At 45.1% G+C, this 27,237-nt stretch overlaps 1 protein-coding gene across 1 annotated transcript; it reads left to right on the plus strand.

Annotated features, from left to right (window-relative positions):
* Window positions 1–5,091: 5,091 nt before the first annotated feature.
* On the plus strand, window positions 5,092–25,738 carry LOC132761303 (homeobox protein SIX1-like). Its single transcript, XM_060754064.2, has 2 exons — window positions 5,092–7,462; window positions 25,282–25,738. The coding sequence occupies exons 1-2, from the start codon at window positions 6,903–6,905 to the stop codon at window positions 25,595–25,597; spliced, it is 876 nt and encodes a 291-aa protein (XP_060610047.2). The 5' UTR covers window positions 5,092–6,902; the 3' UTR covers window positions 25,598–25,738.
* Window positions 25,739–27,237: the final 1,499 nt, after the last annotated feature.

Consider the following 27,237-nt stretch of genomic DNA (forward strand, 5'->3'; position numbering starts at 1 on the left):
TGTAGACTCAGATAATCCAGTTCAGAGCAAGTAATGAGAATTATCTGCCTTGATATTCCATACAACCCTATAGCCAGAATATGGAGGCAGAAAATCCCACAATATCTGCTTTGAACTGGGTTATCTGAGTCTACACTGTTGTGTGGAAGGGCCCAGAGAGGGCTTTTGTGACTTCACCTCCTAATCTAGAAAGGCTTCCCTTTGTAGCTTTCTTTGCATCCCTACTTATATTATTTGGGAGTGGATTTCAATAGATTTTGTGTAGATTGATAAGAATGGTCCTTTTGGATCTCTTTGTAGTTTTGCAAGTCCAGTGCTGAAACCAAATTGGCTCTCAAGAAATGTCCTAGGAGTATACTATATAGTAATATGCATACATCTATCTTCTATATAAATAAAAATGTAATGTTTGTTTGTGGGATTAACATAACTCAAAAACCACTGGACGAATGGACACCAAATTTGGACACTACACCCCTATCAGGCCACCACTCATAAACATACCAAAAAACACAGATGAAGTGACTTTAAAAGCAAAAAACAAAAAACAAAAAGATGCTACAGTGCATGTGCAAAAATGACTCCCCCTGGCAAACAAAACACACAATAGCATATCCACACTGTCTTCCGGACTACAGCTTCCAGCATCCCCTACACCAGGCCTTTTAGGAGAGGATGATCCAAATACACTGCCTCCAGGATGCAAGGTTTCTTCTCCTTGGATTTCTTTGAGAGCAGCCCAATTCCTGCATATTTCCAATTTCCTATTCCTGGAATGCAACTCCCAGCAATCCTCTAGATAGATAGATTGGATAGAGGTAGGTAGATTGATTGATTAGGAGTACTGCTGGGAGTTGTAGTCCAAAAATAGGTAGAGAAGGAAAAAAAACGGAGAAAGAGGAAGGGGAAAAAAGATGGGGAATGAAGGGAAGAAGAAGAGAAGGAAGGAGAGAAAGAAAGAAAGAAAGAAAGAAAGAAAGAAAGAAAGGGAAGGAAGGAAGGAAGGAAGGAAGGAAGGAGAGAAAGAAAGAAAGAAAGAAAGAAAGGGAAGGAAGGAAGGAAGGAAGGAAGGAAGGAGAGAAAGAAAGAAAGAAAGGGAAGGAAGGAAGGAAGGAAGGAAGGAAGGAAGGAAGGAAGGAAGGAGAGAAAGAAAGGGAAGGAAGGAATGAAGGGAGGGAGGAAGGAAGGAAGGAAGGAAGGAAGGAAGGAAGGAAGGAGGGAGGGAGGGAAGGAGGGAAGGAGGGAAGGAGGGAAGGAAGGAAGGAGAGAAAGAAAGAAAGAAAGAAAGAAAGGGAAGGAAGGAAGGAGGGACGGAAGGAAGGAAGGAAGGAAGGAAGGAAGGAAGGAAGGAAGGAAGGAAGGAGGGAGGGAGAGAAGGAAGGAAGGAAGGAAGGAAGGAAGGAAGGAGAGAAAGAAAGAAAGGGAAGGAAGGAGGGAGAGAAGGAAGGAAGGAAGGAGAGAAAGAAAGAAAGAAAGAAAGAAAGAAAGGGAAGGAAGGAAGGAGGGAAGGAAGGAGAGAAAGAAAGAAGAGAAAGAGGGAGGGAAGGTTGGTCATAGCAAAGTGTGGCAAGTACAGCTAGTGTGTGTGTGTGTGTGTGTGTGTGTGTGTGTGTGTGTAGGGACAGCCTTATTCTGGAGCTTCTTGGGGAATAATAAATAATGGCTGCTTGCAATCTATGTTATGCATTGAAATGAAGGATATTAGAGGCCTAGAGGACACTTCCAGGCACACATTCTGCTTCTAAGGCCCTTCCAGACAGACCCTATACCCCAGGATCTAATCCCAGGTTTTCTGTTTATCCCAGATTATCTGGCAGTGCAGACTGATATAATCCAGTTAAACAGAAAACCTGGTATCAGATCCTGGGATATAGGGCCTGTCTGGAAGTGCCCTAAGAGTCCTCATGTTTAAAGATGTTTTTAATGGTAATGGATAGGAAAAGTCATTAGCCCTCCCACTGCAAGGACCTTTGAGTTGGCCATATTGAATGAACACAACCTCCCTTGCATTTAGAAAGCCATTTCTGCTATTCCCTGGTGGTCATCCATCCAGGTTCTTAACCAGGCCAGACCCAAACCAGGCTAGGTTTCCAGATGATAATAAATAAAGGAGACAGGGGAGGTAACCACACTCTTGATCCCCTTCAGGCCCGAGTTAAATATGCCCCTTTAATTATATCGCCAGGCAGACTATTCATCTGGGCCATGATTTATTCATCCCCAGCATTAAGGTAATGAAATATGAGCTCACCAGGAGCAAACAGGTCTGAAAAAGGAAGGAGATGGAGAGAGAGAAGAGGGAGCCAAGGGGGGCATCTCCACTGGAGAATGGATGCAGTTTGACACCACTTGAAGAGTCATAGCTCCATTCTGTGCAATCCTGGGAGAAGAAGTTCTAAGACAGGGGCCTACTTGGGCTCTCCAGGTGTTTGGACTCCAACTCCCACAATTCCCAACAGCCTCAGGCCCTTTCCTTTCCCCCCTCAGCCGCTTAAGCGGCTGAGAGGGGAAAGGAAAGGGCCTCAGGCTGTTGGGAATTGTGGGAGTTGGAGTCCCAAACACCTGGAGAGCCCAAGTTGGCCCATGCCTGTTCCATCAGGCCTGTAGCCTTTTCTGCCAGAGTGCCTGGGCCTCATCAAACTATAACTCCCATGATTCTGTAGCATGGAGCTATCAAAGTTAAAGTGGGGTCAAAATGCATCAATTCTACAGTGCAGATGCACCTGCAGTGTGGTCACTGATGTTCCAGGGTAATTTCCTGCTGTGCCTTTCTGAAAAATTGATTGTTGTGTTTGCTATCAGTGATGGCCTAGCTTCTGCCCTAGCTTCTAGCTTCTAGCTCTAGCTTCTGCCAACCTAGCAGTTCGAAAACATGCAAATGTGAGTAGATCAATAGGTACCGCTCCGGCGGGAAGGTAACGGTGCTCCATGCAGTCATGCCGGCCACATGACCTTGGAGGTGTCTATGGACAACGCTGGCTCTTCGGCTTAGAAATGGAGATGAGCACCACACCCCAGAGTCAGACATGACTGGACTTAATGTCAGGGGACTACCTTTACTTTTTATCAGTGATGGAGAGAGATAGGCAGAGAGAAAGACATTGTCACAAGTGGGGGAAGTGGCTTTTTTTGGACAGACAGCTCTCACAATCCCCCAAACAATGAGCTCTGAGTTTAGAAGAGTGGCCTTTGGGGACAAACACTCCTTCGACCATCCAAAACAGAGCTTGGGAAGCTGGCTTTTTGAAGAGACACCTCACAGAATCCCCTCTGACAGATATTTTTGGAATGGTCATAGAATAGAATCATAGAGTTGGCAGAGACCTCATGGGCCATCCAGTCCAACCCCCTGCCAAGAAGCAGGAAAATTGCATTCAAAGCACCCCTGACAGATTGCCATTTAGCCTCTGTTTGAAAACCTCCAAAGAAGGAGCCTCCACCACACTCCAGGGCAGGGAGTTCCACTGCTGAACAGCTCTCACAGTCAGGAAGTTCTTCCTAATGTTCAGATAGAATCTCCTTTCTTGTAGTTTGAAACAATTGCTCCATTGCGTCCTAGTCTCCAGGGCAGCAGAAAACAAGCTTTTCCCCTCCTCCCTATGCTTTCCTCTCACATATTTATACATGGCTATCATGCCTCCTCTCAGCCTTCTCTTCTTCAGGCTAAACATGACCAGCTCTTTAAGCCGCTCCTCATAGGGCTTGTTCTCCATACCCTTGATCATTTTAGTCGCCCTCCTTTGGACACATTCCAGCTTGTCAATTTCTCTCTTCACTTGTGGTCATCCCAAAGCCTTAACTGACTGGAATATATTTGTGGGAGTTGTCCTCAATTTAGGGGAATTGGTGGGATTCTGGGAGTGGTCATCCCAAAAACTGGGGGAAATTCTAAGAGCTTTGTCGAGGGCTTTCACTGGGTTGTTGTAAGTTTATTGTCGAAGGCTTTCATGGCTGGAATCACTAGGTTCTTGTGGGTTTTTTCGGGCTATAGGGCCATGCTCTAGAGGCATTTCTCCTGACGTTTCGCCTGCATCTATGGCAAGCATCCTCAGAGGTAGTGAGGTCTGTTGGAACTAGGACAATGGGTTTATATATCTGTGGAATGGCTGGGGTGGGGCAAAGAGCTCTTCTCTGCTGGAGCTAGGTGAGAATGTTTCAACTGACCGCCTTCATTAGCATTTGAAGGCCTGGCTGAGCCTGGGAAAATCTTTTGTTGAGAAGTGTTAAGATGTTATAAGTTTTTCCGGCTGTATAGCCGCGTTCCAGAAGCATTCTCTCCTGACCTTTCACCTGCATCTATGGCAGGCATCCTCAGAGGTAGTGAGGTCTGTTGGAATTAGGACAATGGGTTTATATATCTGTGGAATGGCTGGGGTGGGGCAAAGAGCTCTTCTCTGCTGGAGCTAGGTGTGAATGTTTCAAGTGACCACCTTCATTAGCATTTGAAGGCCTGGCTGAGCCTGGGAAAATCTTTTGTTGAGAGGTGTTAAGATGTTGTAAGTTTTTCCGGCTGTATAGCCGCGTTCCAGAAGCATTCTCTCCTGACCTTTCACCTGCATCTATGGCAGGCATCGTCAGACGTTGTGAGAATGCCTGTCATAGATGCAGGCGAAATGTCAGGAGATAATGCTTCTGGAACGTGGCCATACAGCCCCCAAAAGTTTCAACAACACACTCTAAGAGGGATTTGTGTATCTGTCGGATTGTGGGAGTTGCTGTGTATCTGTCGGATTGTGGGAGTTGCCCCAAAAGCTTAGCTGGCGAGAGGGGATTGTGGGAGTTGTTGTTCCAAAAGGTGACGTTGCCAAGCTCTCCTTCTCGCCTTCTTTCCTTTCCTTCCTCACCCCAAGCCACAGCTTCGTCCCTGACCACTGCCCAGCCAGTCTGCTGCCTGTCTGCCTGCCTCCTTCTGCGCCTGCGCCCTCCTCGCCTGCCTGGCTTTGGCTGGGGCTGCTTGGCTTGGCTTTCTGTCTGTCCGGCCCTGGAGCGCCTGGCCCTCCTCCTCCCTATAGGCGCCGGCGGCAGCCAATCAGCGAGCGCCCTGAGGCGGGGAACCAGGGGGAGGGTGGGGGCGCCTTTAAGCCCGGCTCTGGCAAGACCAGCAACCTACAAAAAACATAAAAGTTTCCTCCGGTAGAAGAAGGGACCTCTCCGGCGGCATCTCTTTTCCTGGCGGCTGCTGCTGTCGGAAGAGAAGACCTCTCCTTGTTGGCCCTTCGCTCGGGGGCACACTCTTCCCCCCCGAAGAAGGAGGAGAAGGAGAAAGGGAAGGAGAAGGAGAAGAGGAAGGAGGAGAAGGAGAGAGAGAAGGAGAAAGAGAAGAGGAAGGAAGAGAAAGAGAGAGAGAAGGAGAAGGAGGAGAAGGCTACTTTTTGTCGGTCTCCAAAGTCCCTTCTCCTCTGAAGAAGCAGCCTTGGGAATCTTCTTTCTCTCGGTCTCCAAGATCCCTTCTCCTCTGAAGAAGCAGTCTTTGGAAGCTGCTTTCCCTCGGTCTCCAAGATCCCTTCTCGTCTGAAGAAGCAGCCTTGGGAATCTTCTTTCTCTCGGTCTCCAAGATCCCTTCTCCTCTGAAGAAGCAGTCTTTGGAAGCTGCTTTCTCTCCGTCTCCAAAATCCCTTCTCCTCTGTAGAAGCAGTCTTTGGAGGCTGCTTTCTCTCGGTCTCCAAGATCCCTTCTCCTCTGAAGAAACAGCCTTGGGAATTTTCTTTCTCTCGGTCTCCAAGATCCCTTCTCCAAACTGGTCTTTCTCCAGCCTTGGGAAGCTCCTTCTTCTCGCTCTTTGGAGAGGGAACATCTCCGAGGAGAGCGCCCAGCCCCAGCCCTGGATTCTGGGCTTCATCTTGGCCCTTTCTCCTCTCCAAGAGGGTCTTTCTCCTCGGAGGAAGCCTTGGGAACTAAGCTGCCCTCTCTGAAACTAGAAGAGAGTTGCGAGACCTCTTTGGAAACTGGCCCTTGCAAAGGGAAACCTCCGCCGGGAGAGAGCGCGACAGCAACCCGGGTTTGGAGGCTGCTTTACATTTCTCTTTCTGTCTGAACTGGCTTTTCTCCTCTTTCCAAACTGGCCTTTCTTTCTCCTGTGAAGAAGAAGCCTTGGGAAGCGCCTTCCCTTCGCCTCCACGGGTGCCACAAAATCCTTTTCGGGAAGGAATCCGAGTCCCCGAGTTGAGAGCTTCATTCACTCCAGCCCGGCGTGGGGAACTTTCGCCTTTCTGAACGGATCTTTCTGCTCTGAAGAAGTCTGGAGAAGCCGCCAAGTACTTCCAGAGATTCCAGACCTTTTCCTGTAACTAACCTCCGGAAAACGGCTGTCTCCAGATCTCCGAGGGTGCCGCCAGACCCCTTCCCAACCCGGTCTTTGGGAAGGAAACACCCGCGAGGAGAGCGCATGAGGGCAGCTTCGCGCTCCGAACTTGAGCTCGGCTTCATCGTGGGACTTTCGCCTTCCCGAGCGTATATTTCCCCTTGGAAAGAAGCCTTGGGAAGCTGCTTTCTGTGTGGAAGAAACCTTGGGAAACCGCTTTCCCAAAGGCGCTTTCCAAACTGATCCCAAGGAGAGCGCACAGCCCGGCATTTGGGGCTCGGACTTTGGAAAGAGAGGTGCCCAAGGAGAGCGCACAGCTCGCGCTTGGGACTCCCCAAACTCAATTTTCTCCTTGGAAGAAAGCCCTGGAAAGCTGAGTCTAGGAAAGATCCCTTTCCAAACTGATCCTTTTCTCCTCTGAAGAAGACTTGGGACTCTTGTTTCTCGGGGTGTCCCTTTCCAAGGTGGTTTTGGGGGAGAGAAGAAGACTCGAGGAGGAGCGCGCAGGGCTGAGCTGGGACCCCTTGCTCGGCTTGGCGAGGCCTTCCTCCCGTCCAGTCCCTCTTCCTCTTCCTCCTCTTCCTCTTCCTTCCCGGGGGCCATGTCCCTGCTGCCCTCCTTCGGCTTCACCCAGGAGCAAGTGGCCTGCGTCTGCGAGGTGCTGCAGCAAGGCGGCAACCTGGAGCGCCTGGGCCGCTTCCTCTGGTCGCTCCCGGCCTGCGACCACCTGCACAAGAACGAGAGCGTCCTCAAGGCCAAGGCCGTGGTGGCCTTCCACCGGGGCAACTTCCGAGAGCTCTACAAGATCCTGGAGAGCCACCAGTTCTCGGCCCACAACCACCCCAAGCTCCAGCAGCTCTGGCTCAAGGCGCACTACGTGGAGGCCGAGAAGCTGCGCGGGAGGCCGCTGGGCGCCGTGGGCAAGTACCGCGTCCGGAGGAAGTTTCCGCTCCCGCGAACCATCTGGGACGGCGAGGAGACCAGCTACTGCTTCAAGGAGAAGTCCCGCGGGGTCCTGCGCGAGTGGTACGCCCACAACCCCTACCCTTCGCCCCGAGAGAAGCGAGAGCTGGCCGAGGCCACCGGCCTGACCACCACCCAGGTCAGCAACTGGTTCAAGAACCGGCGGCAGCGCGACCGGGCCGCGGAGGCCAAGGAGAGGTGGGTGCCACACATCAGTCACTCTTTCTGCAAGGAGGTCAGCTTGGGGAAGGGACCTTGGGGGACCACGAGGCCCAGAATCCTCTCCAGACCGCGAAGCTGTTTGGGGGGATTCTGGACCTTGTGGTCCCCCAAGGTCCCTTCTCCAAGTTCCAGCCTCCTTCCTCGAGCTCCAAGCTCCCTAAGCTCCAGCGTACTTCTCCAAACTCCAAGCTTTTGAAACTCCAGACTATTTCCCCAAGCTCCAGTTTGCTCCCCAAGCTCAGGGCTCCCCAAGCTCCAGCCTATTTCCGCAAGCTCCAAGTTCCCCAAGCTTCAGCTTATTTCCCCAAGCTCCAAGCTCCCCAAGATCCAGCCTAATTCCCCAAGCTCCAAATTCCCCAAGCTCCAGCTTACTTCTCCAAGCTCCCTAAGCTCCAGCATAGTTCTCCAAACTCCAAACTTTTGAAGCTCCAGACTATTTCCCCAAGCTCCAGCTTACTCCCCAAGCTCCAAGCTCCCCAAGATCCAGCCTAATTCCCCAAGCTCCAAGTTCCCCAAGCTCCAGCTTACTTCTCCAAGCTCCCTAAGCTCCAGCATAGTTCTCCAAACTCCAAGCCTTTGAAGCTCCAGGCTATTTCCCCAAGCTCCAAGCTCCCCAAACTCCAGCCTATTTATCCAAGCTCCAAGTCCCCCAAGCTTCAGCCTACTTCCCCAAGCTCCAAGTTCCCCAAGCTCCAGCTTATTTCTCCAAGCTCCCCAAGATCCAGCCTACTTCCCCAAGCTCAAAGTTCCCCAAGCTCCAGCTTACTTCCCCAAACTCCAAGCTTCCCAAGCTCCATCCTACTTCCCCAAGCTCCAAGTTCCCCCAAGCTCCAGCCTATTTATCCAAGTTCCAAGTTTCCCAACCTCCAAGCTCCCCAAGCTCCATCCTACTTCCCCAAGCTCGAAGCTCCCCAAGCTCCAGCCTATTTATCCAAACTCCAAGCTCCCCAAGCTCCAGCCTACTTCCCCAAGCTCCAAGATCCTCAAGCTCCATCTTCCCCAAACTCCAAGCTTCCCAAGCTCCAGCCTACTTCCCCAAGTTCCAGTCTACTCCAGCCAATTGTTTGGATCCCCTTAAATTGTCTTTGGGGATGTTCTGGGCCTTGTCACTTCCTCAAGCTCTGAGAGAAACTACCTCGCTGAGGCAGAGTCTTCTGGCACTGGTCTTCCTAAAAAGGTCCTATGAAAACTTAAATTGGCTGATAAGAATGCATGGACTTGTTCCAAAACTCAAACAGTTAGGGAGGGGAAAGATTCTAAGATTTGTCATTCCAAAAAGACACTTCTCCAAATTTCCAACTACACTGTCAGATAAAATCCAGATGATCTGCTTTGAACTGGATTATATGAGTCTATATTGCCATATAATCCAACATAAACTGAGGCCCTTCTACACTGCCATATAAAATCCAGATTATCTACTTTGAATTGGATTACGCTGCCATATAATGCAGTTCAAAGCGGATAATCTAGAATAGATTGTATATAACATTCTAGATAGGGCCTGAGTTGGCTTTATTGTGACTGAGGAGGATTCTAGGACTTATCTTCCTAAATGGTCCCTATAGCTGACTGAGGGAGGGGGGATTCTGGGGCTTGTGGTCCCACAAGGCCCCTTCCCCAAGCTCCAGGAGAGATCTAAACTACTGTTTGGATCCCTTTAAGTTGACTTTGAGGACGTTCTGGATCTTGTTGCCACTTCCTCAAGCTCTGAAAAGAAACTGGTTAGCTGAGGAAGAGTCTTCTTACAGTGGTCCCCCCAAAACCTGGTCCTTTGAAAACTTAAATTAATGGATAAGAAGGTGAGGACTTGTTCCAAAAGGCCACTTTCTCAAACTGGAGAGAGATTCTGAGATATGTCATTCCAAAAAAGTCACTTCTCCAAGTTTCCAACTTAAATTGAGGCCCTTTCTACACTGCTAGAGAAAATCCAAATTATTTATTATTTATTTATTTACTATATTTATATACTGCCTTTCTCAGGGGAGGGGAAATCAAAGCATTTTCAACCTATCAATAAGCAGAAATTCAGTATCAACATACATATAATACATATAATAGGGGAAAAATCATAAGAACTAAACACTAAGCAACAACTATAAATTAAAACCATTAAAACCATTAAACATATGGGTTGTTGTGAGTTTTCCAGGCTGCAAGTTAATGAGAGCCTTACAATTCTGCCAGCTGACTAATGCATGCTATTCTAATCCAAACACTTCTGGTTTTACATTATATTGTGATTTTACATTATAGTTTCAGATTCTATATGTTGGTGCCACATTTGGCTGTGGCAGTAGACACAAAATATTTGGTGCTTTCTTCTTAGAAAGCATTTCTTATCAATGGGTTGCTGTGAGTTGTCCGGGCTATATGGCAATGTTCCAGAAGCATTCTCTCCTGACGTTTCGCCTGCATCTATGGCAGGCATCCTCAGAAGTTGTAAACATATGCATAGGCAACTTTTAAGGCAAAGCATTAAAAGCATCCTAATATAAATACTAAAATTACATGGTCCAGAAATTATCCGGATGCCTTTCAAATGGATTATATATTAGTCTACACTAATATATTAGTCTGGATTATTTGTCTATAATCCAGATCCGTGGTTCCCAACCTTTGGTCCTCCAGGTGTTTTGGACTTCAGCTCCCATAGCTCCCAACAGCTGGGATTTCTGGGTGTTGAAGTCCAAAATACCTGAAGGCCCAAAGGTTGGGAACCCCTAATCTAGATTGTATATGGCCGTGTAGATGGGGCCTGTGTTGGATTCGCTGTGTCTGAGGAGGGTTCTAGGACTTATCTTCCCAAATGGTTCCTTAGCTGGGTTGTTGTCGGTTTTTTGGGCTATGTTCTAGAAGCTGGTTCCTTAGCTGACTGAGGGAGGGGGAGATTCTGGGGTTTGTTGTCCTAAAAGCTCCTTTCCTTCAGTTCTGACAAAGAGTAGCATTGGAAACGGATCCCAGCTAGGTCTCTTCTCTGTGCCTTGCTAGCTCATTTTCCCTTGGCCACTTCTGCTCGTCCCCCTTGTCTTTGGCTACCAGAAACTCTATTTCTAAATACTTAAGTTTGCAGTCAGTAGAAATAAGACTCTGGAAGGAAGTTGTCGCTCCCAAAGGTCTCTTTTCCAGGCGTTGACAGAAAGGTTTTGGGTGGATCCTTGCAAAAGCGCTGGACTGAGTGCCGCATAAAGCACCCGTGGGTTTGCTTCTCTTCACAGGACAGGGGTGTCACGCCTCTGCTTTTGCCTCCTCTGCCTCTCCACCGCTTTGCTACAAAGCAGAATTGAGGATGGCCCACCGAGGCTAAGATCCATGGGGTCTTTTATTGGGTTGCTCCTTCAACTCGGAGTCTCCTTCAGCCCAATATCAAAGGATTATATGGTTTGAATCCCCTCCCGTGGAAACCGAGGGGGGGGGGGTTAGGATTCGATTAAAACTGGAAGAACCCGCTGGATAATTAATTATCATTAGGCTCGCCCTAGTTTGTGTGTTTGCACATCGCCAGGTCTGCATGAGATAGTTTTCTCCTCCGAAATAGACCTTCCAGAAAGGCTATTGGGTTTGGTGGCCAAAGGGCCACCAAAGTCTCCATCCAGTCTCCCGCTTGAGCATATGGAAGGAAGGAAGGAAGGAAGGAAGGAAGGAAAGAAGGAAGGAAGGAAGCTTGAAAAAGGAGGAAGGAAAGGATGGAAGGAGAAAGAGGGAGAAGAGGGAAGGAGGGAGAAAGAGGGAGGGAAGAGAAGGAAGAAAAGAGCAAAAGGAGGGGAGGAGGAAGGAAAAAGGAAGGAAGGTTGAAAAAGGAGGAAGGATGGAAGGAGAAAGAGGGAGAGAGGGAAGGAGGGAAGAAAGAGGGAAGGAAGGAGAAAGAGGGAGGGGAGGGAGGAAAGAGAAAGACCAAAAAGAGGAGAGGAAAAGAGAAGGAAGGACGAAAGAGTGGAAGGAAGGAGAAAGAGGGAGGGAAGGAGGAAGGAAAGAGAGAAGGAAGGATGAAAAAGAAGGAAGGGACGGATGGAAAGAGAAGGAGAGAGAAAGAGTGAAGGAGGGAGGAAAGAAGGAAGGAAAGACGAAAGGGAGGGAAAGAAGGAGAAAGAGGGAGGGAAGGGAGGGAGGGAAGAGAAGGAAGGAAAGGCAAAAGGGAGAGAAGGAGAAAGGAAAGAAGGGCGAAAGGGTGGAGGAGAAGGAGAAAGAGGAAGGGGAAGAGGGAGGAAAGAGAGAAGGAAGGAAGGATGAAAATGGAGGAAGGGAAGGATGGAAGAAGAAAGAGGGAGAGGAGGAAGGAGGAAGGAAAGAGGGAAGGAAGGAAAGACAAAAAGGGAAGGGAGGAAGGAAGAAAGAGGGAGGGAGAGAGGGAGGGAAGAGGGAAGGAAAGAAGGACGAAAGGGTGAAAGGGAAGGAAGGAAGGAAGGAAGAAGGAAGGAAGGAAGAAGGAAGGAAGGGAGGGAAAAAGATGGAGAGAGGGAGGAAAGAGGGGAGAAAAGAAAGAGGAAAGGATGAAAGGGAAGGAAAGAAGGATAAAGAAAGTCCAATCCATCATAAGGGGTACTTTGGGTTTTGCTATTTTGCAGGGATAGCTTCGTTTAGCATATTATAAAATCCCAGATCCAATCCATCGCAGTGCATATTTGGGGTTTGGCTTCCTTCTGAACGCGAGGTACCTCACCTGTCTTCCTCAGACTGAAGCGGGGATGAAATTCGTTTTCTCCCACACTTCCTTGTCTTGCTTGGATAGAAAATGTGGAGCTTTCTTTTCTACCAAGAGCTGTGGCCTTTCTCTTGCCCGCGTTGTAGAGCGCTTAGCTCATAAGCGGAGGGAGATCTTGGCCTCTTCTACACTGCCATATAAAATCCGCATTATCTGCTTTGAACTGGGTGACATGGCAGTGTAGAAGGGGCCTTTCAGAAGGGGAATAGCAACTCCAAGACTGGCGACCCTTACCATCCCCGGCTGAGTCCCTTTCCATGCGTTTTACGGTCAACATTGAATTGATGCAGTTTGACACTAATGCTATAGAATCATGGGATCTGTAGTTTTACATGGCCTTTAGCCTTTATTTTCCAAAGAGGTCTGATGCCTCACCAAACTGTCAATCCTAAGATTCCATAGCAATGAGCCATAACATTTAAAGTCGTGTCAAACTGCATTAATTCTGCAGTGTAGATGCATTGCTGGTTTACTTTTCTCCAGAATCCTGGTTCTTTCAATCCTGATGGCTATTTGGACCTAATATTTGGACCCAATCCTGATGGATATTTGGATCTAATATAGGATTTTCCTATATTAGAGGAGCAAATTTTGGCCTTCCAGGGGTTTTGGACTTCAACTCCCACCATTCCTATCAACCTCTTCCTTTTTCTGAATCCAGATTATATGCTTTGGGTTACATGAGTCTACACTGCCATGCAATCCAGTTCAATGAAGATAATCTGGATTCAGAAACTGGATTATATGGCATTATATGGATTATATAGCCTCAAGCACAACTACAACCCATCCCAGAAAAAAAATGTTTACACCTTTGAGAGGCTAATAGGAAAAAATGTTTACACCTTTGAGAGGCTAATTGAAGACCAAGTCAACACACCTATACCGAAGAGTAAACGTTATAGTTTCCTTTCAAATTATTCTGGTGTAATTGAATGTTATATATCACTAGCCGCCCCCTGCCACGCGTTGCTGTGGCCCAGTCTGTGTATATGTGTTTTGTGTGTGTATATATTTTGGGTGTATGTGTATATATGTGGTTTTGCGCGTGCGTTGTAATGTATGTTTTTGGTTTTTGGCTTTTTAAGTCCCTTCCGATGTGTTTTTATGAGTGATGGTCACTTGTTGGCCTGAGAGAGAGGTGTCTTGTGTCCAAATTTGGTGTCAATTCGTCCTGCGGTTTTTTACTTCTGTTAATTCCACAAACGAACATTACATTTTTATTTATATAGAAGATGGGGAAACTTGGGCCCTCCAGGGGTTTTGGACTTCAGCTCCCACAAAGAAAAGGCAGGGGACTGAGGCTGTTAGGAATGGTGGGAGTCTATATTCTTTATTTTCTGAAGGGAGCGAGTTAAGAGAGGCGAAATAATTGAGGAGGAGGAGGAGGAAGAGGAGGAGGAAGAGGAGAAGGGGGAAGGAGGAGGAAGAGAATAGAAAGAGGAGGAGGAGGAGGAGGAAGATAAGGAGGAGGAGGAACAGGAGGAAGAAGAGGAGAATGGAGAAGGAAGAGAATAGAAAGAGGAGGAGGAGGAGGAGGAGGAGGAAGAGGAAAAGGAAGAGGAGGAAGATGAGGAAGTAAAGGAGGGGAAGAGGAAGAGGAAGAGGAAGGGGAAGAGGAAGAGAAGGGGAGGAGGAGGAGAAAGATAAGAGGAGGAGGAAGAGCAGAAGGGAGAAGGAGGAAGATAAGGAGGAGGAGGAAGAGGAGGAGGAAGAGAAGAGGAGGAGGAGGAAGAGAAAGAGAAGAGGAGGACGAAGAGAGAGGAGGAAGCGAAGGAGGAGGAAGAGGAGGAGGAGAAAGCGGAGGAGGAGGAAGAGGAGGAGGAGGAAGAGGAGGGGGAAGAGGAAGAGAAGGGGAGGAGGAGAAAGATAAGGAGGAGGAGGAAGAGGAGGAGGAAGAGAAGAGGAGGAGGAGGAAGAGAAAGAGAAGAGGAGGACGAAGAGAGAGGAGGAAGAGGAGGAGGAGAAAGCGGAGGAGGAAGAGGAGGGGGAAGAGGAAGAGAAGGGGAGGAGGAGAAAGATAAGGAGGAGGAGGAAGAGCAGAAGGGAGAAGGAGGAAGATAAGGAGGAGGAGGAGGAAGAGGAAGAGGAGGAGGAGGAAAAAGGAAGAGGAGGAAGAGAAGGAGAAAGAGGAGGAGGAGGAAGAGGAGGAGGAAGAGCAAAAGGGAGAAGGAGGAGAAAGAGAAGAGAAAGAGGAGGAGGAGGAGGAGAAGGAAGAGAAGAGGAGGAGGAGGAAGAGAAAGAGAAGAGGAGGACGAAGACAGAGGAGGAGGAGGAGGAGGAAGCGGAGGAGGAGGAAAAGGAGGAGGAATAGTCTTGTCTCTAAGTGTGAATGCAGCCATCCCTTTTTTATGGTTCCTTTGGATTTATTGCCTGGTCAAACCGTCTCCAGCTCGCTTTGTTGTGTCTCAATTCGGGAGCGTTTGGAAAGTCCAAACAAGATGATTTAGAGTTGAGTTTTGCAAGCCGCGATTTCTCCTTTTTTTTCACAAATGCGCATTGCTTTCAAGCCAAGGAGGGGAGAGCACTGAATTTCCAATCCAGATTTGGACACAACAACCAAAGGATTGGTTGGCCTAGGCTCGGAGTTTAGCCTGACAGCCAAGTTCCCCGAAGGAAGCCTCCCTCCCTCCTTTCGGGAAGTTACAAGAAGGAAAGGTCGGTCGGTCGGGGCGGTGTGTGTTTTTTTCCTCTCCAAAAAGTGCCACATGGTGTTTATGACCCGAAGTCAGCAAAAGGTTAGGCGGAGAGGTCGCCTTCTGGATAGGCCCCCAGGCGCTGGCTACATACATACATAGACACACACATACACAGCCACCCGATTTCTTCCTTTTTTACTTCCCTGGAAAATAAAATAGTGGGATCAAGATGGACCCGGATAACCTCAGCTCCCCTCCAGAACCCTTTTTAGGGGAATTAAGGCCCTTACTTGAAGGTAAAGATCTAGCAGACCAAGGCGAGGGGGCTGCAGATCAGATCCTTCTTCTTCCAAAGGGGAACAAATCGCTTGTCTTTCTTACAACCTCGCCACACCCCCGTTAAATGGGAGTACTTGACTTGGAGGCGGTTTACATGTGTTTAGGATTAGGGTGTCAGTCCCCTTGATGGGTCCCAGGCCCAACCCACCCAGGACTGGGTTCAGCCTCGACCCCAGAATAAATCACAAGGAGGAAGAGAAGGAAGAGGAGAGGCAAGTCCAGCATTTGTTTCCATCCTTTTTGGCTTGGCATGAAACAAAAATATATTACATTTTGGTGCCTCACATGTTAGCCCTGCTTCTGGGTATATTTGACCCGGCTGAGTCCAAAAATGGCACTAATTTTCCTCTATTAGCTCTAGGTTTTGAAATAGGTATATTTGACCCAGCTGAGTCCAACAACGACACCAATTTTCCTCTATTAGCTCTAGGTTTTGAGATACAGAAAATGTGTCATTTGCTAGTCACTCAAGAGTCTGCTTGCCTATAGAAAACTGTGACAAACATATCTAATCCTCTCCTACACTGGCATATAAAATCCAGATTGTCTGTTTTGAACTGGGTTATATGGCAGTGTAGACTATAATAATAATCATCATGTTATTTATTAAATAATAATAATAATCCCTATCATCATAATCGTGTTATGTATTAAATCATCATCATCATGATGAAGATGATCATTATTATTGAATATATTACATGATGATGATGGTGGTGATTATTATTTTATACATAACATGATGAAGATGATCATTATTATAATAATATAATTCATAACATGATTATGTATTATATTATTATTATAATAATGATCATCTTCATCGTGGTATGTATTAAATAATAATAATAATCACCACCATTATCATCATGTAATATATTCAATTATAATGATCATCTTCATCATCATGTTATGTATTAAATAATAATAATAATCACCATCATCTTCATCATAATCATGTTATGTATTAAATCATCATCATCACCTTCATCATGTTATATTATATTATTATTATTATTATTATTATTATTATTATCATCATCATCATGTTATGTATTAAATAATAGTAAATAATAATAATAATAATCACCATCATCTTCATCATAATAATCGTGTTATGTATTAAATCATCATCATCATCACCTTCATCATGTTATGTATTATATTATTGTAATAATGATCATCTTCATGTTATGTATTAAATAATAATAATAATAATCACCACCATCATCATCATGTAATATATTCAATAATAATGATCATTTTCATCATCATGTTATGTATTAAATAATAATAATAATAATAATAATCACCATCATCTTCATCATAATAGTGTTATGTATTAAATCATCATCTTCATCATGTTATGTATTATATTATTATAATAATGATCACCTTCATCGTGGTATGTATTAAATAATAATCCCCGTCATCATCATCATGTAATATATTCAATAATAATGATAATCTTCATCATCATGGTATGTATTAAATAATAATAATAATCACCATCATCTTCATCATAATAATCGTGTTATGTATTAAATCATCATCATCATCATCTTCATCATGTTATGTATTATATTATTATAATAATGATTATCTTCATGTTATGTATGAAATAATAATGATAATCACCACCATCATCATGTAATATATTCAATAATAATGATAATCTTCATCATCATGGTATGTATTAAATAATAATAATAATCACCATCATCTTCATCATAATAATCGTGTTATGTATTAAATCATCATCATCATCATCTTCATCATGTTATGTATTATATTATTATAATAATGATTATCTTCATGTTATGTATGAAATAATAATGATAATCACCACCATCATCATGTAATATATTCAATGATAATTATCATCTTCATCATCATGTTATGTATTAAATAATAATAATAATAATGTAATCTATTCAATAATAATAATCGTGTTGTTGAAGGCCTTCATGGCCGGAATCATTAGGTTGCTGTGAATTTTTCGGGAACCTCTGAGGATGCCTGCCATAGATGCAGGCGAAACGTCAGGAGAGAATGCTTCTGGAACATGGCCATACAACCCGAAAAATTTACAGCAACTCAATAATAATAATAATAATAATAATAATAATGTATTAATAATAATGATCGTCTTCATCATCATGTAATGTATTTAATAATAATAATAATAATAATCACGTAATGTATTAATAATAATGATAATCATCATCATGTAATGTATTAAATAATAATAATGTAAAGTATTAATAATAATCATCTCATTATCATGTAATGTATTAAATAATAATAATAATAATAATCACGTAATGTATTAAATAATAATAATAATAATAATAATCACGTAATGTATTAATAATAATGATAATCTTCATCATTATCATGTAATGTATTAAATAATAATAATAATAATGTATTAATAATAATGATCATCTCCATCATCATCATGTTATGTATTAAATAATAATAATCATTATATAATCATATATAAATAAAGATGATGATGTGATTCATCAGACTAGAAGCCAGACAGTTTGCTGTCTACTAATATTGTTATAAATCTAATAATAATAATAATAATAATCTTTTTTATATTCTGCCCTCTCTCCCAAAGGGGTCTCAGGGCTTGTATAATCCAGTTCAAAGCAGATAATGTGGATTATCTTCTTTGATAATCTGGATTGTATGGCAGTGTAGAAGGGAGCCTAAGAAACTAGAGTCTCTTCAATGCAATTGTCTGAACTTCCCAGGAACAGACTTAAAACCAAAATAATGTTGTTGTTGTTGTTGTTGTTGTTGGTCTGGGAATTATCTATTCCACCCAGATGGGTTTAAAGGAATGACAACCAATGCGTTTTGACACCACTTTGAGACTTAAGTAAGGCTTGTGGTACCATAAACACTGAGTCATGGCACTTAAAATGGTGTAGATTCGACAGTGTAGATGCAGCCACAGAAGTGGGGGAAAGAGGCAGGGTGTAAATGAAGGGAGGGGGAGAGAGAGGCAATGAAAATATTGCCTCCCCCCAAGAACATTTTCCTTCCGTTCCCCACATGTGTAGCACTGCAGAGAGTGAGGATCCCATATGGAGTTGTGTTAGCCTTTCCTTGCTTTCCTTTTTCTTTGGGCATCTAAATACTCTCGAGGATTCAGTCGCTAAACTTTTGGGAAGTTTGGAGGCTGTTTGGGAAGCAACGCCTCCTGGTTTTCCACCTAAATTTGGAGAAGGGTGTCAAAACCTGGCGAGGGAAGGCATCTAAAGTGCTGAGAGGGCAAAGCTGGGCCTGGAAGAGCAAAAGAAAGAAGGAAGGAAGGAAGGAAGGAGAAAGAAACCGGAGCCTTGGCGGGGAAGGAAGGAGAGGCCGGCTGCGACGCCTCCTCTGTTGCATCCAGAGAGACTTGTCTGCAATGGAAGGAGAGGAAGGGATTCAATCCCTGCCGGTGGATCCCTCTTCTTCCTTCCCATTCCAGCCAGAGGATTTAGGGCAGGCCTGGGCAAACTTTCTAACTTGGGGGGCTGCATGCTAGCACTCCCTGTTAGGAGGACTATCTGCTTGGTAGTAGAAGGAAGGAAGGGAAGATGGAAGGAAACAGAGAAGGAAGGATGAAAAAGGAGGAAGGAAAGGATGGAAGGAGGGAGGAAAGAGGGAAGGAAGGAAAGACAAAAGGGAAGGGAGAAAGGGGGAGAGAGGGAGGAAGGAGAGAAGGAACGAAAGACGAAAGGGTGAAAGGGAAGGAAGGAAGGGAAGGATAAAGAAAGGAGAGAGAAGGAAAGACAAAAGGGAAGGAGGGAAGGAGAAAGAGGGGGGAAGGAGGGGGAGGAAAGAGAAGGAAGGAAAGACCAAAGGGAGGGAAGGAGGAAGGAAGAAAGGGCAAAAGGGTGGAGGGGAAGGAGAAAGAGTGAGGGAAGAGAGGGAGGAAAGAGGGAAGAAAGGAAGGGTGAAAAGGGAGGCAGGGAAGGAAAGGAGAAAGATGGGGAAGGAAGGAAGGAAAGACAAAAAGGGAAGGGAGGGAGGGAGGAAGGGAGAAATACGGAGAGAGGGAGGAGAGAGGAAAAGAAAGACAAAAGGGTGAAAGGGAAAGAAGGAAGGGAAGAATTAATGAAAGAGAGAAAGAAGGAAAGACAAAAGGGAACGAAGGAAGGAGAAAGAGGGAGGAAAGAGGAAGGAAAGAAGGGAGGAAGGATGAAAAGGAAGGCAGGGAGAAAGATGGAGAGGGAAGGAAGGAAAGACAAAAAGGGAAGGAAGGAAGGAAGGAAGGAAGGAAGGAAGGAAGGAAGGAAGGGAGAAATAGGGAGAGAGGGAGGAAAGAGGGAAAGAAAGAAGGACGAAAGGGTGAAAGGGAAAGAAGGAAGGGAAGAATAAATGAAAGAGAGAAAGGGAATGAAGGAAGGAGAAAGAGGGAGGAAAGAGGAAGGAGGGGATGAAAAGGGAGGAAAGGAAGGATGGAAGGAAGGAAGAGGGAGAGAGGAAAGGAGGGGGGAAAGAGGGAAGAAAGGAAAGACAAAAGGGAAGGAAGGAAGGAAGGAAGGAAGGAAGGAAGAGGGAGAAAAGGAGGAAAGAGAGAAGGAAAGAAGAACGAAAGGGTGAGAGGGAAGGAAGGAAGGAGAAAGAGGGAGGGAAGGGAGGGTGGAAAGACAAGGAAGGAAAGACAAAAGGGATGGAAGGAGGAAGTAAAGAGAGAAGGAAGGATGGGATGGTGAGAGAGCGCCTGAGAAAAGAGGCCGTGTTTGTCCATACCTGTTTTAGGGAAAGAAGAGCCTATTTTTTGCTGCTCCATCTCCAAGAGGGGATCTAGACCAGGCAGGGCCCAAGTTTGCCCTGGTATATAACATTGAATTACACCGGAATAACATGTTTACTTGGCCTCCAAATAATCACCATGGCTACTATTAGCCGCTCAAAGTTGTATACATATTTCTGGGACAAGCTGTAGTTGTGCTTCTTCCTTTTTTCCTTGAAAATCTTTTCGCTTGAATCCAGACTGTCTCATTTGAACTGGATTACATGGCAGTGTAGACTCGTGTAATATAAAGCACACAATCTGGATTATGTAGCAGTGTAGCTCCAGCCTTAGACTCCCTAAGGGCACCTCTTCACTGAGCCAGTAATTCAGGAGGAAATGGGATTTAGTATTTTGCGTATTCGGTTCAAAATGCCTATTATGCTACAGCCTTCAATCCTCGGGGCAGCTGTCTAAACAGGCCAAGCTCGGCAGCTGCAAAGATGAAGCCATCAGGAAACTATGAAGCGCCCTTTCTCTTTCTCCAAGGTCCCCATCCACCCATCAAAGGGTTTGGGAAACCCCTCATTTGGGACTGGCTCCCGAGGAGACTTAGATTTGCAGCTCCACTCATTTCTATAAGTTTGGGCTCTTCGAAATTCATAGAATAGAAACCAGGAAAGGACAGAAAAATATTATTTGGCTACAGTGCTATCCATTTAGATTTTCAGCACCATTGCCTCCTTGGGTGATTTCCTGATTTTTACCAAAAGGGAATTAATGGCTTAGCTTCAATTAACTAATTAACGGGTTCGTTTCAAGAATAATTTCCCATCTCCTTTGACTCTCCTTTATGAAAGGAAAGAGGGATGATGATTATGGCAATAATAATAATAATATGTATTGTCGAAGGCTTTCATGGCCGGAATCACTGGGTTGTTGTAGGTTTTTTCGGGCTATATGGCCATGGTCTAGAGGCATTCTCTCCTGACGTTTCACCTGCATCTATGGCAAGCATCCTCAGAGGTAGTGAGGTCTGTTTGCATCTATGGCACCCTGGTCATTCCACAGGTATATAAACCCTTTTCCCTAGTTCCAACAGACTAGGCCGAAAAAACCTACAACAGCCCATAAAAATAATAGTTTTCCCCACTCTTCTTTGTGTATTTATGTTTGCTTCTGGAATTGGAATGGAAGAGGAAGGTGAGAGATTCAATCCCTGTGACAATGTCTTCCCAAGCAATAACAACAACAACAACTATTACTACAACTAACCTAGCCCTGATAATAATAGTTTTCCCCACTCTTCTCATGTATTTATCTCCTTCTGGGGTGGGAATGGAAGAAAAGGAAGGTGGAAGATTCAATCCCTGTGATAATGACTTCCTGGTTAGATGTCCAAACAACAACAACAACTACTACTACAACTACTACAACTATCCTAGGCCTGATAATAATAGTTTCCTCCACTCTTCTTTGTATATTTATATTTCTGCTTCTGGGGTTGGAATGGAGGAAGAGGAAGGTGGGAGATTCAATCTTTGTGTTAATGTCTTCAGGTTGGATGTCCAAACAACAATAACAACCCTAGGCCTGATAATAATAGTTTCCCCCACTCTTCTCTGTATATTTATATATCGGCATCTGGAGTCAGAATGGAAGAAAAGGAAGGTGGGAGATTCAATCCCTGTGATAATGTCTTCTCCGTTAGATTTCCAAACAATAACAACAACAACAACAACAACAACTACTACTACTACTACTACAATACTAGCCCTGATAATAATAGTTTCCTCCACTCTTCTCTGTATATTTATATATCTGTTTCTGGGGTCGGAATGGAAGCAAAGGAAGGTGGGAGATTCTATCCCTGGGATAATGTCTTCCCGGTTGGATGTCCAAACAACAACAACAACAATAATCCTAGGCCTGATAACAATAGTTTCCTCCACTCTTCTCTGTATATTTATATATCTGCTTCTGGGGTTAGATTAGAGGAAAAGGAAGGCGGAAAATTCAATCCCTGTGATAATCCCTTCCTGGTTGGATGTCCAAACAACAACAACAATAACAAAAATCCTAGGTCTAATAATAATAGTTTTCTCCACTCTTCTCTGTATATTTATATGTCTGCATCTGGGGATGGAATGGAGGAAGAGAAAGGTGGGAGATTCAATCCCTGTGATAATCCTTTCCAGGTTGGATGTCCAAACAACAACAACAACAAAAATCCTAGGTCTAATAATAATAGTTTTCCCTACTTTTCTCTGTATATTTATATATCTTCTTCTGGGGTCAGAATGGAAGAAGAGGAAGGCAGGAGATTAAATCCTTGTGATGATCTCTTTCTGGTTGGATGTCCAAACAACAACAACAACAATCCTAGGTCTGATAATAATAGTTTCCTCCACTTTTATTAGTATATTTATATATCTATTTCTAGGGTTAGATTGGAGGAAGGTGGGAAATTCAATCCCTGTGACAATCTCTTCGGTTGGATGTCCAAACAACAACAACAACAATCATAGGCTTGATAATAATAGTTTCCCCCACTCTTCTCTATATATTTATATGTCTGCTTCTGGGGTTGGAATGGAGGAAGAGAAAGGTGGGAAATTCAATCCTTGGATGTCCAAATAACAACAACAGCAACAACAACAATCCTAGGCCCCGAGAGGAATCCTAGACCCTTGGGCCTAATGTGCATGTGTGTTGTTGTGTACATGTAAAGTAATTATGTTATTATTTAATAATAATAATAATAATAATAATAAATTATTAAATAATTATTATTATTCAATATTGAATAAAATTATTATTTACACGAAGGCAAATTCTAAACTGATTTGGCTGGACCAAAGGTGCCTTCTCCAATCCATATTCCCCTCCGTATTTATTCATCTGGATTAATGTTTGCAATGGGTTTATTTTCACGGAATCCTTAAACCTAATTTATGAAATCGGAGGAGAGGATCCATGCCTGGGGAGGACTCAAAAGTGTGATGCAGAGGGAAAACGGATCCCTCTTGATCCATCTTCGGATGTCTCCAGGGTTTCCTCTATAAGCACAGCGAAACCACTTTCTTCAAGGGAGCTTTGAAACTGCAGTAAATAGTCAGTGTAGATGGGGCCTGGGTCTCTGTGTACACTGCATTGTATGAGTCTACACTGACCATATAATGCAGATCCGATCAGTGTAGATACTATTTGCATGAAGAAGGTGCATTACTCCGCTTTACATTTTCTACACTGCTGTATAATCCAGATTATCGAAGCAGACAACACATATTACCTGCTTTGAACTGGACTATAGGAGTCAGTCTAACACTGATATATAAACCAGTTCCAAGCAAATAATCTGGATTTTATAGGGCAGTGTAGATCCAGCCTTTACCCCCTTCTGCATTCCCATATGAAATCCAGATTATCTGCTTTATGGTGTTTGTGAGGACACTGGAAGGGTCTGGGCTACATGTTCATGACGCTCACTATAACCTGCAATGTCAGTGGAGGGAGGGACATGGGTGTCTTCTGCTCAGTGGTAACTATGGCTGTTTGTGGAGGCAAGAGTATGTAGGTGGAGACCCCCCCCCCCCCCATACACACACACATTTTCACTATTATTATGTGTATGTATGTATGTGTATATTATATAATTATATATCTTAGATATATTATTATTATAATTCAATTATAATTCAAGGTGTGAATGTTCAGGTGTGAGAAAATCCCTTTCTAAATATAACCCATATGGCTATCCATGTACTTTCGCTCCCACTTTCCATTCATGCTAATAATAAAATAATAAAAATAATAATAACAATAATAGATATATATGTGTACTTTCGTGCCTACTATCCCTTCATGATAATAATATTAATACACACACACACACACGTGTGTATATGCGCAGGAGTGAGAAAATCCCTTTCTGAATAACCCCACATGGTTATCCATGTACTTTCGCACCTACTTTTCCTTCATTATATTGTTGTTGTTGTTCATTCGTTCAGTCGTTTCCGACTCTTCTTGACCTAAGGGACCAGTCCACGCCAGAGCTCCCTGTCGGCCCTCACCATCCCCAGCTCCTTCAAGTTCAATCCAGTCACTTCAAGGATGCCATCCATCCATCTTGCCCTTGGTCGGTCCCATACACATATATACACACACACACAGAGTTTTAATATAATATAATCCATCCATCTTGCCCTTGGTCGGCCCTTCTTCCTTTTTCCTTCCATTTTCCCCAGCACACACACACACACACATAGAGAGAGAGAGGGGGGGGGGGGAGAGAGAGAGTTTTAATATAATATAATCCATCCATCTTGCCCTTGGTTGGCTCCTCTTTCTTTTTCCTTCCATTTACCCCAGCGTGTATGTATGTATGTATATCCCCCCCCACACACACACACACACATCTATCTTATTATTATTATTATTACTATTATTATTATTATTATTATTATATGTGTGTGTGTGTATGTGTATACACATACTCTATATACACATATATAGAGAGAGTTTTAATATATTATAATGTTATTATATATATATAATATTATATTGAAATATAATAATAATAATAATAATAATAATAATAATAAGATAGATGTGTGTGTGTGTGTGTGTTTGGCTGAAAAAAAATGTACCTGTACCAAGGGACATACAAATCCAGCTGGAGACCAACCATGTGTTCGTAACTCGGGGACTATGTGCGTAACCCGAGGAAAATGTTCAAAACTCGGGGCTGTGATATATAGATATATAAACCCATTTTCCTACTTCCAACAGACCTCACTACCTCTGAGGATGCTTGCCATAGATGCAGGCGAAAGGTCAGGAGAGAATGCCTCTAGACCATGGCCATATAGCCCGAAAAAACCTACAACAACCCAGTGATTCCGGCCATGAAAGCCTTCGACAATACCATAATAATAAAGTAGATGTGTGTGTGTTTGGCTGAAAAATGTACCTGTACCAAGGGACATACAAATCCAACCTGGTGTTCGTAACTCGGGGACTATGTGCGCAACCTGAGACAATGTTCATAATTCGGGGCTGTGATATATAGATATATATACATCCAACAGACCTCACTGCCTCTGAGGATGCTTGCCATAGATGCAGGCGAAACGTCAGGATGTACCTGTACCAAGGGACATACAAATCCAACCTGGTGTTCGTAACTTGTGTTTGCGAAGGAGGGACATACAAATCCAGCTGGAGACCAACCATGTGTTCGTAACTCGGGGATTATGTGCGTAACCCGGGGATAATGTTCGTAACTCGGGGCTGTGTTCGTAGGGGAATTTGAGTCTGCGAGGGAAGCTAACCTGTGCCCGCTTTGTCTTTCTTTTTCTCTCTCTTCCTGCAGGGAGAACACGGAGAACAACAGCGCCTCCACCAACAAGCCCAACCAGCTCTCCCCTCTGGGCTCCGGGGCGAAGGCGCTGCTGTCCAGCTCGGAGGAGGAGTTCTCCCCGCCGCAGAGCCCCGACCCGCAGGCTTCCTCGCTGCTGCTGCTGCAGGGGGCGGGGCTGGCCCACGCCCACGCGCGGACCCCCTCCTCCTCGGCCTACGCCCTGCCGGCCCCGCAGCCACCCCACGCCCTCCCGCCCCACCACCCGCACCAGCTCCAGGACTCGCTCCTCGGCCCGCTCACCTCCAGCCTCGTGGACCTGGGCTCATAATCCGGGCCGCCATCCGGGAGCGGGGCGTGTACATAGGGGGCCTCGCGGGGATTCCTTTGGGGTGGGGAAGGGGTGTTTTTGTTTTGCTTTCCCAGAGTTTACCAAGCGGTTCGGAAAAAAAGTGACTTTGGAAAACCACAACCAACTCTTCTCGGTCTCTCTCTTTCTCTCTGTCTGTCTGGATCCAGCACAATTCCAACTCTTTGGACACAATCCTTCTTCTCTCTTTCTTCAGGTCCACCTCCCATTGGGTCTTATCTATTCTGGGGGCATCCACACGGTGCTATGGAAGCGGGTTGAGATATCACTTGGAGCAGGCTGCATCTACAACAGGTATGGGCAAACTCTGGCCCTCCAGGTGTTTTGGACTTCAACTCCCACAATTCCTAACAGCCGGTAGGCTGTTAGGAATTGTGGGAGTTGGAGTCCAAAACACCTGGAGGGCTGAAGTTTCCCTCTGCCTGATCTAAGCCCCTTCTACACTGCCATTAAGTCTAGTGAGCCGGCGTTGTCCGTAGACACCTCCAAGGTCATGTGGCCAGCATAACTGCATGGAGCGATGTTACCTCCTCGCAGAAGCAGTACCTATTGATCTACTCATATTTGCATGTTTTCGAACTGCTAGGTTGGCAGAAGCTGGGGCTAACAGCAGGAGCTCACCCCATTTTCCCCATTTGAACCACAGACCTTTTAATCAGCAAGTTCAGCAGTTCAGCGGTTTAACCCACTGCGCCACCAGAGGTTCATATAATCCAGATTACCAAAGCAGATCCTCTACATGATCTGGGGCTAACAGCAGGAGCTCACCCCATTTTCCCCCATTTGAACCACAGACCTTTCGATCAGCAAGTTCAGCAGCTCAGCGGTTTAACCCACTGCGCCACCAGGGGGCCATATAATCCAGATTACCAAAGCAGATCCTCTACATGATCTGGGGCTAACAGCAGGAGCTCACCCCACTTTCCGGATTCGAACCACAGACCTTTCGATCAGCAAGTTCAGCAGCTCAGCGGTTTAACCCACTGCGCCACCAGGGGGCCATATAATCCAGATTATCAAAGCGGATAATCTACAAAGTGGATTATATCAGCAGGTTAAACTGCTGAGCTGCTGACCTTGCTGACCAAAAGGTTGCTGAATTTGCTGACGAAAAGGCTGCACCACATTGGGGGGGGGGGGGGGGCATGTAATCCAGATTATCCAAGCAGATAATCCACAATATCTGCTTTGAAGTGGGTTATCATAGAATCATAGAATCAAAGAGTTGGAAGAGACCTCATGGGCCATCCAGTCCAACCGCATTCTGCCAAAAAGCAGGGATATTGCATTCAAATCGCCCCTGACAGATGGCCATCCAGCCCCTGTTTAAAAGCTTCCAAAGAAGGAGCCTCCACCACACTCCGGGGCAGAGAGTTCCACTGCTGAACGGCTCTCACATTCAGGAAGTTCTTCCGCCTGTTCAGATGGAATCTCCTCTCTTGTAGTTTGTAGTTTAAACTGCTGAGCTGCTGAACTTGCTGACCGAAAGGTTGGCGGTTTGAATCCAGGGAGTGGGATGAGCTCCTGCTGTTAGCCCCAGCTTCTGCCAACCTAGCAGTTCAAAAACATGCAAATGTGAGTAGATAAATAGGTGGGAAGCT

The sequence above is a fragment of the Anolis sagrei genome, chromosome 1, assembly GCF_037176765.1.
Source record: "Anolis sagrei isolate rAnoSag1 chromosome 1, rAnoSag1.mat, whole genome shotgun sequence".
Taxonomy (NCBI): Eukaryota; Metazoa; Chordata; class Lepidosauria; order Squamata; family Dactyloidae; genus Anolis; species Anolis sagrei.